We start from the raw sequence: 14,383 nt of genomic DNA on the forward strand, positions 1-14,383 counted from the left end.
ATTGGAGGATTAGGGGGATATGAGGGTGGTAAAGCATTCGGAAATACTATTTTTCTACTAATACAAAGCTTAATGATAAATCCTGAAGCATCCCTTTAAAGTTGACAAATTAAAGTAATTCATTTAGTTTTACTGTTAATAAGAAAGCGATCACCTGTTCCTTCATGTTTATTGTAATGTTAGATGTCCCTCTAGTGGACAGATCGTGTAACGACAGCACATGCTCCAGTGGCATTGGCCATCCATACACCCGTGTAATGTTGTAAATATGAATTTGAGCATTTAATATTCCAATATAATTCGAATATTACATCAAATAAGGAACTCGAATAGTATTATAGAGGAAGATTGACAGCCCTAGTGTGTAATGAATATTTCACTTTTGGAATGAAATAATAAAAACTAAACTTTTTCATGATATTCTCATTTTTTTAGATGCATCTGACCAAGTCCGTTGTGGTTTCTCAGTAAAATAAGCGAGATAAGAGGAGCAGATCTCACCACATCCTGCTGGATCTTCACTCGGACCTGATTGGCTCTCCGCTTGGCGCTCTCGATCCGCTCCTCTAGCGACGGCGAGGGGTTTCGAGACTGCTCCTCCAGCAGGTTCTGCACAGCGGATCGCATTAATGATGGGTTTCAGCTTGACATGACAATACACACACACACACACACTCACCTGTAGCTCGGCCTCCTCCTGCTCCAACATCTTCCTGAGGATTTCTGTGGCGTGTTTCTTCACCTCGGGGTCCTGAGGATGACACACACGAATCCACTACAGCCACGACTGTTTCCCCAAACCATATTGTCGTAATTTGTTCTTCAACCACGTTACATTAATGATGTCACGCATGTGTAAGTAATAACTGCACCTGTAATGGTTTGGGTCCTGTGATTCTCTGGGTTGGGGTACTACTTCCTGTGGGAGGAGTCAGTGGAGGAGGCGGGGCTTCCCCACCCGGTGCTGTCCTGTGATTGGGCAAGAGGTCGGTGGGGAGGGGCTGAAGCGGGACAGACCCGACTAAAGGAGGCGGGCCCTGAAGAGTCAGCGCCACATACGTCCCAGCTATCAGAAGAAGAGAACGCACATCAGAAACGAGACGCTCCAAACTTCAACAGCAAGATGACCGACCACGAGACTCACATTTGATCATCTTTACGACTTCCTGATGAGACATGGACGAAACCACCGAACCATTGACCTGAAAAGCAAACAGGCAGGACAAATATGAAATTAGTTATTAATTAAGTCAGTATCAGTAATGATTCACGATGCCAAAGCGTGCTGGAGTTGAGTACCTTGATGATGCGGTCTCCTTCCTGGACTCCGGCTTTGACCGCCGCTCCACCTGTGAGGTCAAGGCAAGGTAAGCTATAGTCTGACTGGGTTGATCGAGATACACAACTGTTCAGAAGTTTGAGGTCAGTGAGATCTGCAATTATTCACGAGCAGGACTGGACCACTGATAGACGTCCGTTTTCAAACGCTCCCGTGTGTGTCTGTGCTAGCGCTCGCCGAAGAGCGTCACTGATGTATATTTACATGTTTTTGAAGCACTGATCATTGTCCCCTATCAGAGTGTGTTTGATTACGCTCAAAATGTCACATTTTTTACATTTCAGTAGCGACTTGGTACCGAAGTCGGTACTTTGGACTACTTGGGTCGGTACTTATTACACTAAGACCAATCACAACAGACTGGATCATCTGACCAATCAGACTCAGAGCAGAGTAGACCAATCACAACAGAGACTGGGCCATCTGACCAATCAGAGCAGAACAATTCACAACAGACTGGGCCATCTGACCAACCAGAGCAGAACAATTCACAACAGACTGGGCCATCTGACCAATCAGAGCAGAGTAGACCAATCAGAGTAGACTGGGCCATCTGACCAATCAGAGCTGAGTAGACCAATCACAACAGACTGGGTCATCTGACCAATCAGAGCAGAACAATTCACAACAGACTGGGCCATCTGACCAATCAGAGTAGAGTAGAGTAGACCAATCACAACAGACTGGGCCATCTGACCAATCAGAGCAGAACAATTCACAACAGACTGGGCCATCTGACCAATCAGAGCAGAGTAGACCAATCACAACAGACTGGGCCATCTGACCAATCAGAGCAGAACAATTCACAACAGACTGGGCCATCTGACCAATCAGAGCAGAGTAGAGTAGACCAATCACAACAGACTGGGCCATCTGACCAATCAGAGTAGAGTAGACCAATCCCAACAGACTGGGCCATCTGACCAATCAGAGCAGAACAATTCACAACAGACTGGGCCATCTGACCAATCAGAGCAGAGTAGAGTAGACCAATCACAACAGACTGGGCCATCTGGCCAATCAGAGCTGAGTAGACCAATCACAACAGACTGGGCCATCTGACCAATCAGAGCAGAACAATTCACAACAGACTGGGCCATCTGACCAATCAGAGCAGAGTAGACCAATCAGAGCAGACTGGGCCATCTGACCAATCAGAGCAGAGTAGACCAATCAGAGCAGACTGGGCCATCTGACCAATCAGAGCAGAGTAGACCAATCACAACAGACTGGGCCATCTGACCAATCAGAGCAGAGTAGACCAATCAGAGCAGACTGGGCCATCTGACCAATCAGAGCAGAGTAGACCAATCACAACAGACTGGGCCATCTGACCAATCAGAGCAGACTCTCAGAAAGGAGAAACCGTTTGATGTTCCGATGGATTAAGAGAAAATTAAAGTGTTTTTTGATCTTTACCATTAACACAGCAGGTTATGCTGAATAAAAGCATGAATTTAATAAATAAATAAATAAATAAATAAATAATCTTACTGACTGCAAACTTTCATAGGTTAGTGTAAGTGTGTGTTTGTGTGTTACCTGGCCGAACATTTTGCACTAGTTTGATCCTCTCGCCACACACGGTGAAGCCGAACCCCAGATTGTCCCTCTGCACCACCACACATCGCTGGACTAAACCCGTCCCTGTCAAATAGGGGTTCATTATTTTCATTTCATCATTTTCATTAAATATGTGCTTGTGTGTCTGGCTCTGGCATTACCGGTGTTGTCTGAGGAGAGATCGGACAGTGTGTCCCTCTGCTGGCCAGGAGGAGACCTGCGCTCCGAGTCTCCCAGTGTCAGACTGCTCAACCTAACACACACAGAACAACGACATGCTGGATTAATGCTAGCTTGAGGAGGAGAACAACCGGGACAACTAGACATGAGCAAGGAAATCCCAAGCAGGGAAAATAGTTAATTGGACGTTATCGATGCAGAACGCAAAATAAAAATGAAAGTTGGCGATTTTAATGACACCGAACCAAAAGTGAAAGGAGTTTCACACCAGCACTGGCATTACCAACAGTGGCTAACCGATACTGTGCACTGCAAATATCCATGTCTTGAAAGAAGGCTGATTGATATATACATATATAAATATATATATATATAAAAAAAGTGTAATGACTAACAAATTATTTACAGAAAATTTACATTAAAAAAAAACATGCGTCATTCATTGACAAGTATATTGATCCCTATTGACATTAAAATAAAATCAGAAAACTCACCAAGCAGCAAAAGGACTTAAAGGACGCATGAAAGAGAAAAGGAAGGTATTAAAGAAGAGAAACGCAAAGACACAACAGCAAATCTGAGTCAGAAAGTGAATGCTAGAGTTTACATGAAACGCCTCCTAAATAAGCACGTAGTGAAAGAGTCGTGTGTGTGTGATTGACGGCTTAATTAACATGTTTTACGACAATATTGGTCATTACTCAACCACGTATCAACTGCTAGTTTAGGGTTAGGATCGAGCGCTGGATTAATGACTGACTGACAGATGTGTTCAGTTTCACTTTGGTTCATCATACCTGGGCAGGTGTGTGTGTTTCTTAATGGCTGCCCTGCAGTCACATGACACAAACAGGAAGTGGACGCACAGGAAAAACACGTGAATGGGAAAGAGAAATCAAGAGCTTGAGACAGAGAACAAGACACACAGACACACATCAAAACAGAAGCACGGAAAAGACTGATATACACACAGACAATGTGTGTGTGTGGACGTGGTCGTAATCCCATGAAGTGAAACGCCTGTTGCAGAGCGACTCCATCATTCACCAGTTAACAAACACAACACTGTGATAGAGACTGAGTAAAAATAGCAACAAGGAAACTAAGACACACTGGAAGAATGGAAAAACCTGAACAGTTACACTGGAGATATGAAGGAAGTAGACACTTAATTCAGAGCGCACAAAAAACACACACATTTAGGCATCATTTCCACTGTACACCATAAAACACATACTATAAAGCATCTTTGTAGTTCCTATGGTTAATAGAAAAGGGTAGCGCGGGTATGATGTCATTAAAGGGCGACCCAAGGACACGGTCTGTTCTGGTTAAAAATGTTTATCTCTAAAACATTCTCAGAAACATTTGGGATAGTGAAAGTGAACAAATCAACAAAATATATAACATTGTTCTAGTGTTTTTTTGGGGGGATATTTTAGTAACACTTTACAATAAGGTTTGTTAGTTAATGTCTAAACTAACATGAACTAGCAATGAGCAACACATTTATTTCTGTTAATATTTGTTAATAATGTTATTTAAAAAATCCAGCTGTTCATTGTTTCTTGTTAGTTCGTTAAAAGACACACTATGTACAATTCTGGGATTAAAAAATCGGTAACTTTACAATAAGATTCATTAATTAACTACATCAGTTAGCATGAGCTAGGCTAACAGCATTTATCAATCTTTGATAATGTTAATTTCAACATACTGTTTTAAAAGATTGTCAGGATTGGTCTACCAATGAATTTTTGCCTAGTCAAGCTTAAATTAATGTTCTCAGATCAATAGAAATTAATGGTCCACTCGACATAGACTTTCATGAGAAAATCGTGTTTGTTTTGCAAGAAACGGGTCGCTTCATGGGCGCCGTCATGTTGAGATCACGTGATCAGCTGAGAACTAACTCAAATGTATGTTATTATCGGCAACATTACACTGTCTGTTTTATTTTACACTATTACGCTATAAGGTGCTTTTGTGACATAAGAATGTCAGTTATCAAAAATAATAATTTAAAAAGATCTGTCACACGCCGCTCGACCAATCAGATTCCTAATAAAAATGCTAACGGTTAGTTTAATGAGGATATTAACATAAAAACAATCGGAATAGGTCAAAAGGTCACTCTAACATCACACACTCACCTGTCCAGCGTGGAGGTCGGTTGTCGGACACTCATGGCTGCAAACCCACAGAGGTTTGCCCGATTGTTTGTGTAATGATTTTAAGTCAGTTTGAGATCATGTCATTAGTGTATGTTAGTTGTATTTCCTCTCCTCAGGGTGAATTTAGTCCTTTCGTCACGTCAAGGGTCAAAGTTCAACGCAGTGGTCCTCCTCACCAGCATCGTCCCGTTTAATAAACAAACTCGAAAACATGTGAAATAACTCCAGTACTCGTGTCAGAACCACTGGGAACATGCAGGATCAATACACCACATTTCTGTATTATCTCTGAAGCCTCCAGTGGGTGTCCCGAACACAGATTCCTGAGGACTGAATCATATTTCTACCTTAGGGTCACAATAATAATAATAAATAATAACAGATTTCACCAACTTTGCCCACAACCATGCAGTCTTCAAACCCAAACAAGAAGAATCCGCTATTGTGTGTCTTCGACTACAGTGTTTAAAGGGTCACTATGATTCACAGTCACTTGGTCCTTCGTCTCTCAGTGTTTTTTTTTAACAAGGTTATTCTGGTCTTTGAAGCTCATGATCTCAACGCAGTGCAAATCAAGCTTATCAGAACCGCCTAACCCACAGTGATCGGAGAGAAATAAAGTGCATTTTAAACTCATTCATAAGCAGCGAGATCACAGTGGTGACAGTCAAATCACTGCACCATCCATGCACTCAAATAAACATCTACTGTACGGATGTGCAATGCGCGAACATATGTAAAATCCTTGCGTTGTTGCTCGGCTCGATCCAGTTCACTTCCAGTGTGCGCGAGGCCTTCACGCGCGGGCGACACAACGCTAGCGCGCGCGTTGTTGTGCAATAATAACCCGATCCAGACGCGATATCCTGCAATGGTTATGCCGATAAACACGCCTTGGATCGCTTTCGCTATGAGGTGCAATTATTCCCCGAATTTTGGCGATTTGCACACGCTCGTTTTGTTGCCAGCGACATTCATTCGGGCTCCGTAGCGCCTTGAATCTTGTGCGGTCACGTCTTTTAGCGTCAGTCTCTTGCCGTATGGACGTTTATAGTTTATATCCTCTCATTGTTTCCGAGAGATGTGTGATCGGCATGTCTTTAATGTAGTGTTATCCCAGTGTTCGAGCATTCGCCATTCCGGAATAATACCCTCATCCTTGGGTTTATGTTTGGCTACTGGGAAGGCAAACAGACTCGAGCTCGCCCCCTATCGGCTGGATTCTGGCACTGCGCGTGAAATCCGTCCTCGAGTCACTAGTTTCTGGAAAAACAAGACGGGTTTAACTGGGTGGGAAAAGTAGAAGGAATAATTATCTTAAAAATGTCTCAAAGATACGTCAAGTGACATATTCAGTTCAGTGACCTATAATAAAGAAAATGTAAAAAAAATAAAAATAAAACAGTTATTCCCTGACCGGGAATCGAACCCGGGCCGCGGCGGTGAGAGCGCCGAATCCTAACCACTAGACCACCAGGGAACTGTTGAACAATGTGTGGGCTACTGTATTTGAATCTTACAAACATTTTTTTGTGGTTGGATTCTGTAAACTCGCGAGAAGTCGGTAATGTTGGGAACACGTGATCAAGTATGTGTGATGCAGACATAATCACAGTTTTTAATGAATCCTGTCAAACTGTTGTAACTCTACTCGTAACAACAGATAACGTTTGATATCTAATTTAACTTTTTTTTCTCATTTTCATTACACAATATTATTGGACCTGTCTCGTCCCGAAATATATTTACTTCAGATTATTTAATTAGCGCCTAACCTCATAACGGGTTTCAATCATTCAAAGCAGAGAAAAATAACGAGTATTTTCTGAATTCGTTTCCTCAAAAGACAAATAGTATGAAAATAAGAAAAAAACTACTTTTCAGTTTTTTATTCTGTATAAAAAATTACGCTAAAATATATACCTATAAAAATAAAAGATATAAATAAAAATGGAAAATATAACATAATGGAATGCTAAAACCAACATACATCTAATTTTAGCATAGAATTCCCTTCTCTACTCTAGACTACATGATAAAAGAATGGCAGGACCTAATTTGGAAGAAATAGGCGTGGAGGAATGAGCGAGTCCCGTTAAGGAAGAGAAGACGAGCACATCTGGGCAGCGTCACCGGACCGGGGCTAGACTCCTCTGCGTCTGCGATACAAACTGGAATAAAGGAGGAAAGTCTTTTTACAAACGTACAAGGTATGCCTATGTCGTTTTGTTTTCTTCTGTTCTGTTGGGATTTGCGTGTGCATTGGTCCAGAATTAGTAATTAAGGGTGGAAATTGTGTTTTTGTAGACGGTACATTCACACGCTTTTGAGAAATAGCCTAACGTTACTTTCTTTATTTCTGCGTTGGGTTTATATTGTGCGTATTAAGTTAGGCTATATTGCGTTCTTTTTAAACCTTATGCACCTTTTATGCGTTTATTAATGCATTACGTTTAATTTAAGCGATAAATTCTATAAACTCCGAAATCGCTAAAAGCTGAACGTTTGGTTCTTCCACGAAAACGTTTGGTTCACTATTTACGAGATTAACCTCAACCACACACAACCTCTACCACACCCCTCGCCACATCCGTTAGAAAGATGGAGCTAGAGAAAAGAAACATTCGCTCAGTGCATAAATCTGTAAACTATCAGCAATGTAGCCTAATACATGTTTTAAGTTAATATCTAACGTTAACTCTTGAACTTTGAAAACTCTATATTTTTCTTTGTTTGTCAAATTATTATTTGTTTCTTTGCTGGCTCTGCTTGCGTCTGAAGTGGTAGTGATGTGGCGGAAGTGACCTGTGGCTGAGTCACCTCTGCTGATAAGGGCCTTAGTTAACTTGTTAGATGTGTAGAAGTCGTTACTTTATGAGAAAACAAAAGGTAATTTGGACATGATGTGTGAAATGTGGTAAAATACTAGCTCTGTAACTCCAGCTCTTAAAGAAACACTAAAAAACGATTCATTCCAAACCCATGACTTCATTTCCTCAACAGAAGGAGATCTTGAGCAATGTCCTGACTGTACTTTTGTAGACCTAAATCTGAATTATTATCTCCTGAACTTGGTGTAACACAGTTTTTAGCAGTGAATGTTTGTAGTAGATAACATTTGCGGTCTTCTTTTAAAAAAAGCTGACGCTTGCCTACAATATAGCACACAATCATTTAGACAACTTGTACAATGCATTTTACACACAGTCACACTCACTGTCATTGTGTGTGAGAGAGCAGGTTGGACAGTTGTACAATATCTCCTTTTCTGTTAGTCTCCATGAAATCAAAATTGAAGTTTTTTTTTGGCTTTTAGTATGAATATATCAGTCCTGGCTCCTCCCCCTTTTCAAATAGCCAATAGCATTTATTCCTCACAGACTGGGTATGGTATAGAGAGCCTAAGTCCCTCCCCTTCCGGTCGACCACCATGGGACCTTATTTCGGAAAAATATTGAATGGTAGTCAATGGCGAGAGACAACAAATATTTTGATCTCGTTTGAATTGTGCCCTGAATTACACATATGATTTTTGTCAATTTAAAAGATACATTTTAAAGTAAAGAAAGTCGCAGTTTGATGTGAAACCGTTGAGGTATAAGCCTGTGAAAATACGTAATTACAAAGACTACAAACCCCAAAGGTGCACATTTTCTCTCAATGAATGAAGCTTAACTTTACTGAGGCTAATGTCTGTCATTGTTTCTATAGTCTTACGTTATAATCGTAACGTTACGCCGTCATGCCTGAGTGTTTTGTACCAGACTGCACACACACGAGCAGCAGATCTCGCTCGTTGTTTCGTTTCCCGGGAGATGTAGTTCATTGAGCGATTTTCACATAAAACTAAAAGTTACTCTTCTGTTTTATGACAAACGGCGACGTTTTCGACTTTCAGAATTATCTTTTAAATTGACAAATGTCATATGTGTAATTGAGGGCACAGTTCAGACGGGAAAAAAAGATAAGTTGTCTCTCGCCACTGACTACCATACATATTTTTTCCGAAATAAGGTCCCATGAACCGGAAGCGGAGGGGCGGGACTTAGGCTCTATATGGGATATTCCAACTGGCTCCATTGACTTTGTATTGCCTGAAGCTGCCTTGTAATTTTTGACTTATAGCAGAAGACAAAACAATAAAAATAGCCTAAAAGCTGCTTCGTAACAAAGTATACATTAAAAAAAAAACGTGTTTAAGGACAGGCAATAAGAAGCATCAGCTGGAGGAATGGGTAAATTGTGGGATCCTAACATTACAGTGACATTTGGATATTTGACTTGCCAGTGAGAACATGTTTACTATGTAGTTTCATTTCCTCGATTTCAGTGACCAGATTTCGTCCTGAGTCATTTTGTACCGACCATGAAATCCTCAAACTCTCGTTCCCGTTCTGCTGCTATGCTGCTACTTTTGTGTCCTTAATCGCTCGTTTTTTGGGGTCGACAACTTATAAAAACTTCGTTCTGGGGTTTTAGCTTGTTTGCTGTACACCTTGTCACACAGCAGCTTTTAGACATTGTTTTGTTTTTTGTTCAAGTCAGAAATGACAATGAGGCAGCTTCAGGGAATACACGGTCAATGGAGAGGGTTGGGTTGAAGTAAACAGGCCACACATACTCCTCTTAAAGGGATACTCCACTTTTGTTTTTTTTTTTTTGGAAATAGGCTCATTTTACAACTTCCCCTAGGTTAAACAGTTGGGTTTTACCGTTTTCGAATCCATTCAGCCGATTTTCTGAAATTTAGAGGAATACCAGGACCGTTTCTGGTCTCATTGACTTCCATAGTAGGAAAAAATATATACTATGGAAGTCAATGAGACCAGAAACTGTCTGGTTACTGATATTCGTCTAAATATCATAAAACCGGCTGAATGGATTCGGAAACGGTAAAACCCAACTGTTTAACTCTGGGGGAGTTGTAAAATGAGCCTATTTCCAAAAAAAGTGTAGTATCCCTTTAAGTGTGTTGAGCCTCCCAAATGACCACATGCTTACACGGCCAGGGCTGAATGCTTTGTTGACTCAGTTGGTCCATCTGTCTATCTCTGTGTCCCCAGAATCACCTTCATCATGCCTTTGGTGGTCTTGAAGCCGTCGCGTTTGATGTGGGCGCGTTTGGCGGCTCTAGTGTTCACTTGTGTGTCGTTCAGCGTGGCGTCCCACGGAGGGTTGCTCGCCGGTGGGACGGCCGACTGGTGCGTGTTCTGCTGGGCGTTCAGCTTCGCGGGAACCCTTCTGGTCCTCCTGGTGGAGCTCCTGGGTCTCCAGTCTCGCGCCCCGGTGTCCTGGAACAACTTCCCCATCGCGTTCGCCTGCTACGCCGCGCTCCTGTGCCTGTCCGCGTCCATCATCTTCCCGCTGTACTTTCTGAAGGGTTACTTGGGCCAAGGCGAGGTCCGGGATCACCGAATCGTGGCCACTGTGTTCTCCTGCCTGGCCGCCGTCGCTTACTTCGTGGAGGTGTGTCTGACACGGGCGCGACCGGGAGAAGTCGCCGGTTACATGGCGACGGTTCCGGGTCTCCTGAAGGTCTGCGAGACTTTTGTGGCCAGCGTCATATTTGTGTTCGTCAGCGACCCGGTCTCCTACGACAGTCACTCCGCTGTGAAGTGGTGCATGGCCGTGTACTGCATCTGTTTCGTGATCTCGGCTGCCATCGTGGTGTTGTGTATCGGCGAATGCACCGGCTGCCTTCCTTTCCCGTTCGCACGCTTCCTCTCCGCCTACGCTCTTCTGGCGGTTCTCATGTACCTCACCGCCACTATCATTTGGCCGGTCTTCAAGTTCGACAGCCGCTATTCAGGAAGCTCGAGGCGACCGGACTACTGCCGAAACTCTCACGGTTTGTGCCCGTGGGATAAATTGGTCGCCGTGGCCGTTCTCACCGCGCTCAACTTCCTGATTTATCTGGCGGATCTGGCGTATTCTGCCCGGCTGGTGTTCGTCACGGCATAAGAGAGGGCAAACAATCAATCAGTTTTCTTGGACAATGATCTTTGAAAGCCAAAGATTTTAAATACAGTGTTTTAATGAGTTCTGGAAATGCTGAATAATGGCCCGTTCAAGTCATGTCCGAAAGATCGTATTTACGAGTTAAACGCATATAAAGTCGTAATTACGAGTGGGAAACAATGTTGTTTTAGTGTATGAAGGAAAATTGATGGAGTAATGAAATCTGGTATTATCTTTGAGTTTATGAGTTGGGGTGTGTTTCAGTTAGAAAATAAGCAATGGCCGCATCGAATGGTAAATTTGTTTAAATTAATTACTTTTTCATAGATTGAAGAAAAAAGTCAAAAACACACCTGATACTCATTCTTTACTAAAGGATTAGTTCACTTCAGAATTCAAATTCATGTCAGAAAGATCATATTTACGAATTACGCCTTTAAACGCCACGACACTGTGGGAAATTTTAGTATTTACTAGTAAGGAACTACTGTATTTTCTTTGATCACAGAGTTTATGAGTTGGGGGCGTTTCAGTGAGAAAATATGCAATGGATGCATTGATGTTTATTGATGGTAAATTTGTTTAAATTAAGAAAAATATATTACAAAAAAATCCTGATACTCATTCTTTATTAAAGGATTAGTTCACCTCAGAATTAAAATTCATGTCAGAAATATCATATGTACAAGTTACGCATATAAATATAAATAACGCATATAAACGCCACGACACAGTTGTAACTACGAGTGGGAAAAAAGTGTTATTTTGGGATTTACTAGTAAGAAAATTTTGTATTTTCTTTTAATGTCTTTGAATTTTCGAGTTTGGGGCGTTTCAGTGGGAAAATATGCAATGAATACAGTGTGTTAATTGATAGTAAATTTGTTTGTTTGTACACTAAAACTAGCTTAAGATACATTGCCCGGCCAAAAATGTCACTGTTTGGATTTTAATAGGCAAATGCTGAAGAGTCAATGATTGGATCATTATTGCTGTGATTATTATGTTTCTAGCATGATATATATTTGGCAACAGTTCCTTCTAACCTGATTTAATGGAGAATGTAGTGATTTAAACACACCTGACATCATAATTTCAACTTTCTAACTCATAAATATGAGCTTCCCATGACTTGAACGCACCATAAGATTGTATTTTAATGTGACTAGTGCATTTTCTGATTGTACCACTGCTGCCTTATTATGAGTGTGTGTGTTGATGTTGCTGTGTTAAGCTACTGTACTTTATTTTTGCTGTTTTTACGTGACTTGAAGCGTATTCGTTTGTTGAAGTGTTATACACAATAGCGTTTCAGCAGATCAAAGTTCATGTGTTATAATGCAAGCGAACAATCCCAGAGCAAACATGTTTTTGTATTATTTTCTGAAATATTCAAATAAAGTTTCATTGTGATATGTAAACGTGTATGTATTTTAATTTGCATTTTGTTTATTGGTTTTAGTGTCTTCAAGTTAACACATATATTAGTGAAATTTTGTTTCGAGATGTTAAGGCATTAATTATTTATCAGACAAAACTGTCAACCAGCTTCCAGAATTAAACATCAGTTATGGGTTTGATTAATAGTATTTATGTAGATGAAATGATGTTATATGTTCAATATAAGGAGACAACCAACTTTTATTCAATGACTAACTTATAGAGAGATGTTCATTCAAAGCATGAATGATCAATCAAAGACTATAAACATGTTTTAGAAAAGATATGCTATTTAACCCTGGTTTTTACTTTAATTCCTCTTAAGCTTTTGACTCATCCAGTTGACCACTTAGATTGGATGAAGTCCATATTTCGTTTGTTTAGACGCCATATCTTAAAAAGACACCAAGGTTTGAAGCTTAAAGGGGTAATGTTGTGTTTTTGTCTTAGATTTGGGCTTATTTCACAAAACAAGATTAGACCGTGATTTTAAACTGTGAAAGTTTGTCCTGGTCATTGCCACTTTCTTACAAGATCATATTGAACCAGGGAAATTAATAATTAAAAATATAAATGGAAAATATGTGCCTGTACAAATACTAGAAATTGTGAAAAATGGGAAATACTTAGAATTTGTGTCAACTTTATATACTGTCTTGCCTGTTTGGCTGTTTCTTTATTATATATATATTTTTTTATTATTATATAATGTCCTTGCATTGCAAAGAAAACGACAGGTTGTGTTTCAGTAGCGGTCGATGATTCACGTTAAAATGTAAGTATTTTCATATATTTTTGTTTATGTGTATTTTACAAGCTAAGCAGCTTATACATGTATGTAACTCGACACCCTTGCCTCATTTAGTATACACAGTTCTATGGATATACAAATGAGCCCCGCCTCCACTCACTCACTTAGCTCAGAGTAATAGAAACATTTCACTGATATCTAACATTTTTGTACCTTATTTCCAGAAAAAAGACTAATTTACCCCTATGTGATGTCCCAGGTCTTTGGTGGTCCAAGATTTTAACATTAACATAGGCCACAAGAAGAGAACAGAAAATCTCATCGCTGAAGCTCTTTCTAGGACGTGAGAAACGTTTTGTTGTTGATGGTTTTGTCAAAATGGTTGTTTTGTTACTATAAATATCACTTCACAGAAGTCGTAAGCGGTCAGGTGCCATTTTCTTTGTTGTGAACATTAAGTTTTCTGGGTTTTTTTGTTGTTGTTTTTTTGGTTAGTTATGTAGCCACCTCACCAGTACCTGTATTTCTTTGTTTAGAATTTTTTCTTTAATAGGGTAATACGTTTTCTTTGGAAAAATGCAAAAAATGTAGATTCAGTTTTTTTTTGTTATTTTGGCCTTGTTTGACCCAACCCTGGTGTCAGTTTGCTTCCTTGTTGATGCCATGTGCTGACAGTGAGTGACAACTTGAACCACTTTTCTATAAAAAATAAAATAAAGAATACAAGCAGTTAAGACTTTATTTATGTTATACTCCTGGACCCTAGACCTGGGACGTAACAACGTATTTATCTCTGCAAATTAATAAGACTGAAAGAAATATAACTGGAACAATAACACTCGCTGTTTCTCCTGATTCACGTCAGAGATGTAAATATTGTCCATCCAACGTCTAAATGTGGACATAAACAAATGAGTGATGAGGATGTGTCTACATGCAAATGTGTTTATAAAACAAACAAAAACCAGTAAACAGCAG

General features: G+C 40.4%; 2 protein-coding genes and 1 non-coding gene across 7 annotated transcripts in view; 1 reads left to right on the forward strand and 2 right to left on the reverse strand.

The window, feature by feature from the left end:
- arhgef11 (Rho guanine nucleotide exchange factor 11) overlaps window positions 1-6,451 on the reverse strand; it is a 40,481-nt gene extending 34,030 nt beyond the window's left edge. For 4 of the 5 annotated variants that reach the window (XM_089131574.1, XM_089131576.1, XM_089131562.1 and 1 more), the window contains exons 1-9: window positions 5,236-6,451; window positions 3,577-3,591; window positions 3,064-3,155; window positions 2,882-2,986; window positions 1,300-1,349; window positions 1,145-1,202; window positions 873-1,066; window positions 680-751; window positions 502-609 (exon numbers count right to left, since the gene is read on the reverse strand). In XM_089131574.1, the coding sequence (XP_088987700.1) occupies window positions 502-609; window positions 680-751; window positions 873-1,066; window positions 1,145-1,202; window positions 1,300-1,349; window positions 2,882-2,986; window positions 3,064-3,155; window positions 3,577-3,591; window positions 5,236-5,270 (729 nt within the window). In that variant the 5' untranslated portion in view covers window positions 5,271-6,451. The remainder of the gene's footprint in view (window positions 1-501; window positions 610-679; window positions 752-872; window positions 1,067-1,144; window positions 1,203-1,299; window positions 1,350-2,881; window positions 2,987-3,063; window positions 3,156-3,576; window positions 3,592-5,235) is intronic. The other variant, XM_039649414.2, reaches the window with a different exon arrangement.
- Window positions 6,452-6,664: 213 nt separating this feature from the next.
- Window positions 6,665-6,736, reverse strand: trnae-cuc (transfer RNA glutamic acid (anticodon CUC)). Its single transcript has one exon. It is a non-coding gene; the product is annotated as a tRNA-Glu (tRNA).
- Window positions 6,737-7,307: 571 nt separating this feature from the next.
- myadma (myeloid associated differentiation marker a) lies at window positions 7,308-12,637 on the forward strand. The gene is made up of 2 exons (XM_039649403.2): window positions 7,308-7,466; window positions 10,320-12,637. The coding sequence occupies exon 2, from the start codon at window positions 10,333-10,335 to the stop codon at window positions 11,215-11,217; it is 885 nt and encodes a 294-aa protein (XP_039505337.2). The 5' UTR covers window positions 7,308-7,466; window positions 10,320-10,332; the 3' UTR covers window positions 11,218-12,637.
- The last annotated feature ends 1,746 nt before the right edge of the window (window positions 12,638-14,383 follow it).

This window comes from Pimephales promelas, chromosome 1, assembly GCF_988280905.1.
Source record: "Pimephales promelas chromosome 1, fPimPro1.hap1.1, whole genome shotgun sequence".
Classification (NCBI taxonomy): domain Eukaryota; kingdom Metazoa; phylum Chordata; class Actinopteri; order Cypriniformes; family Leuciscidae; genus Pimephales; species Pimephales promelas.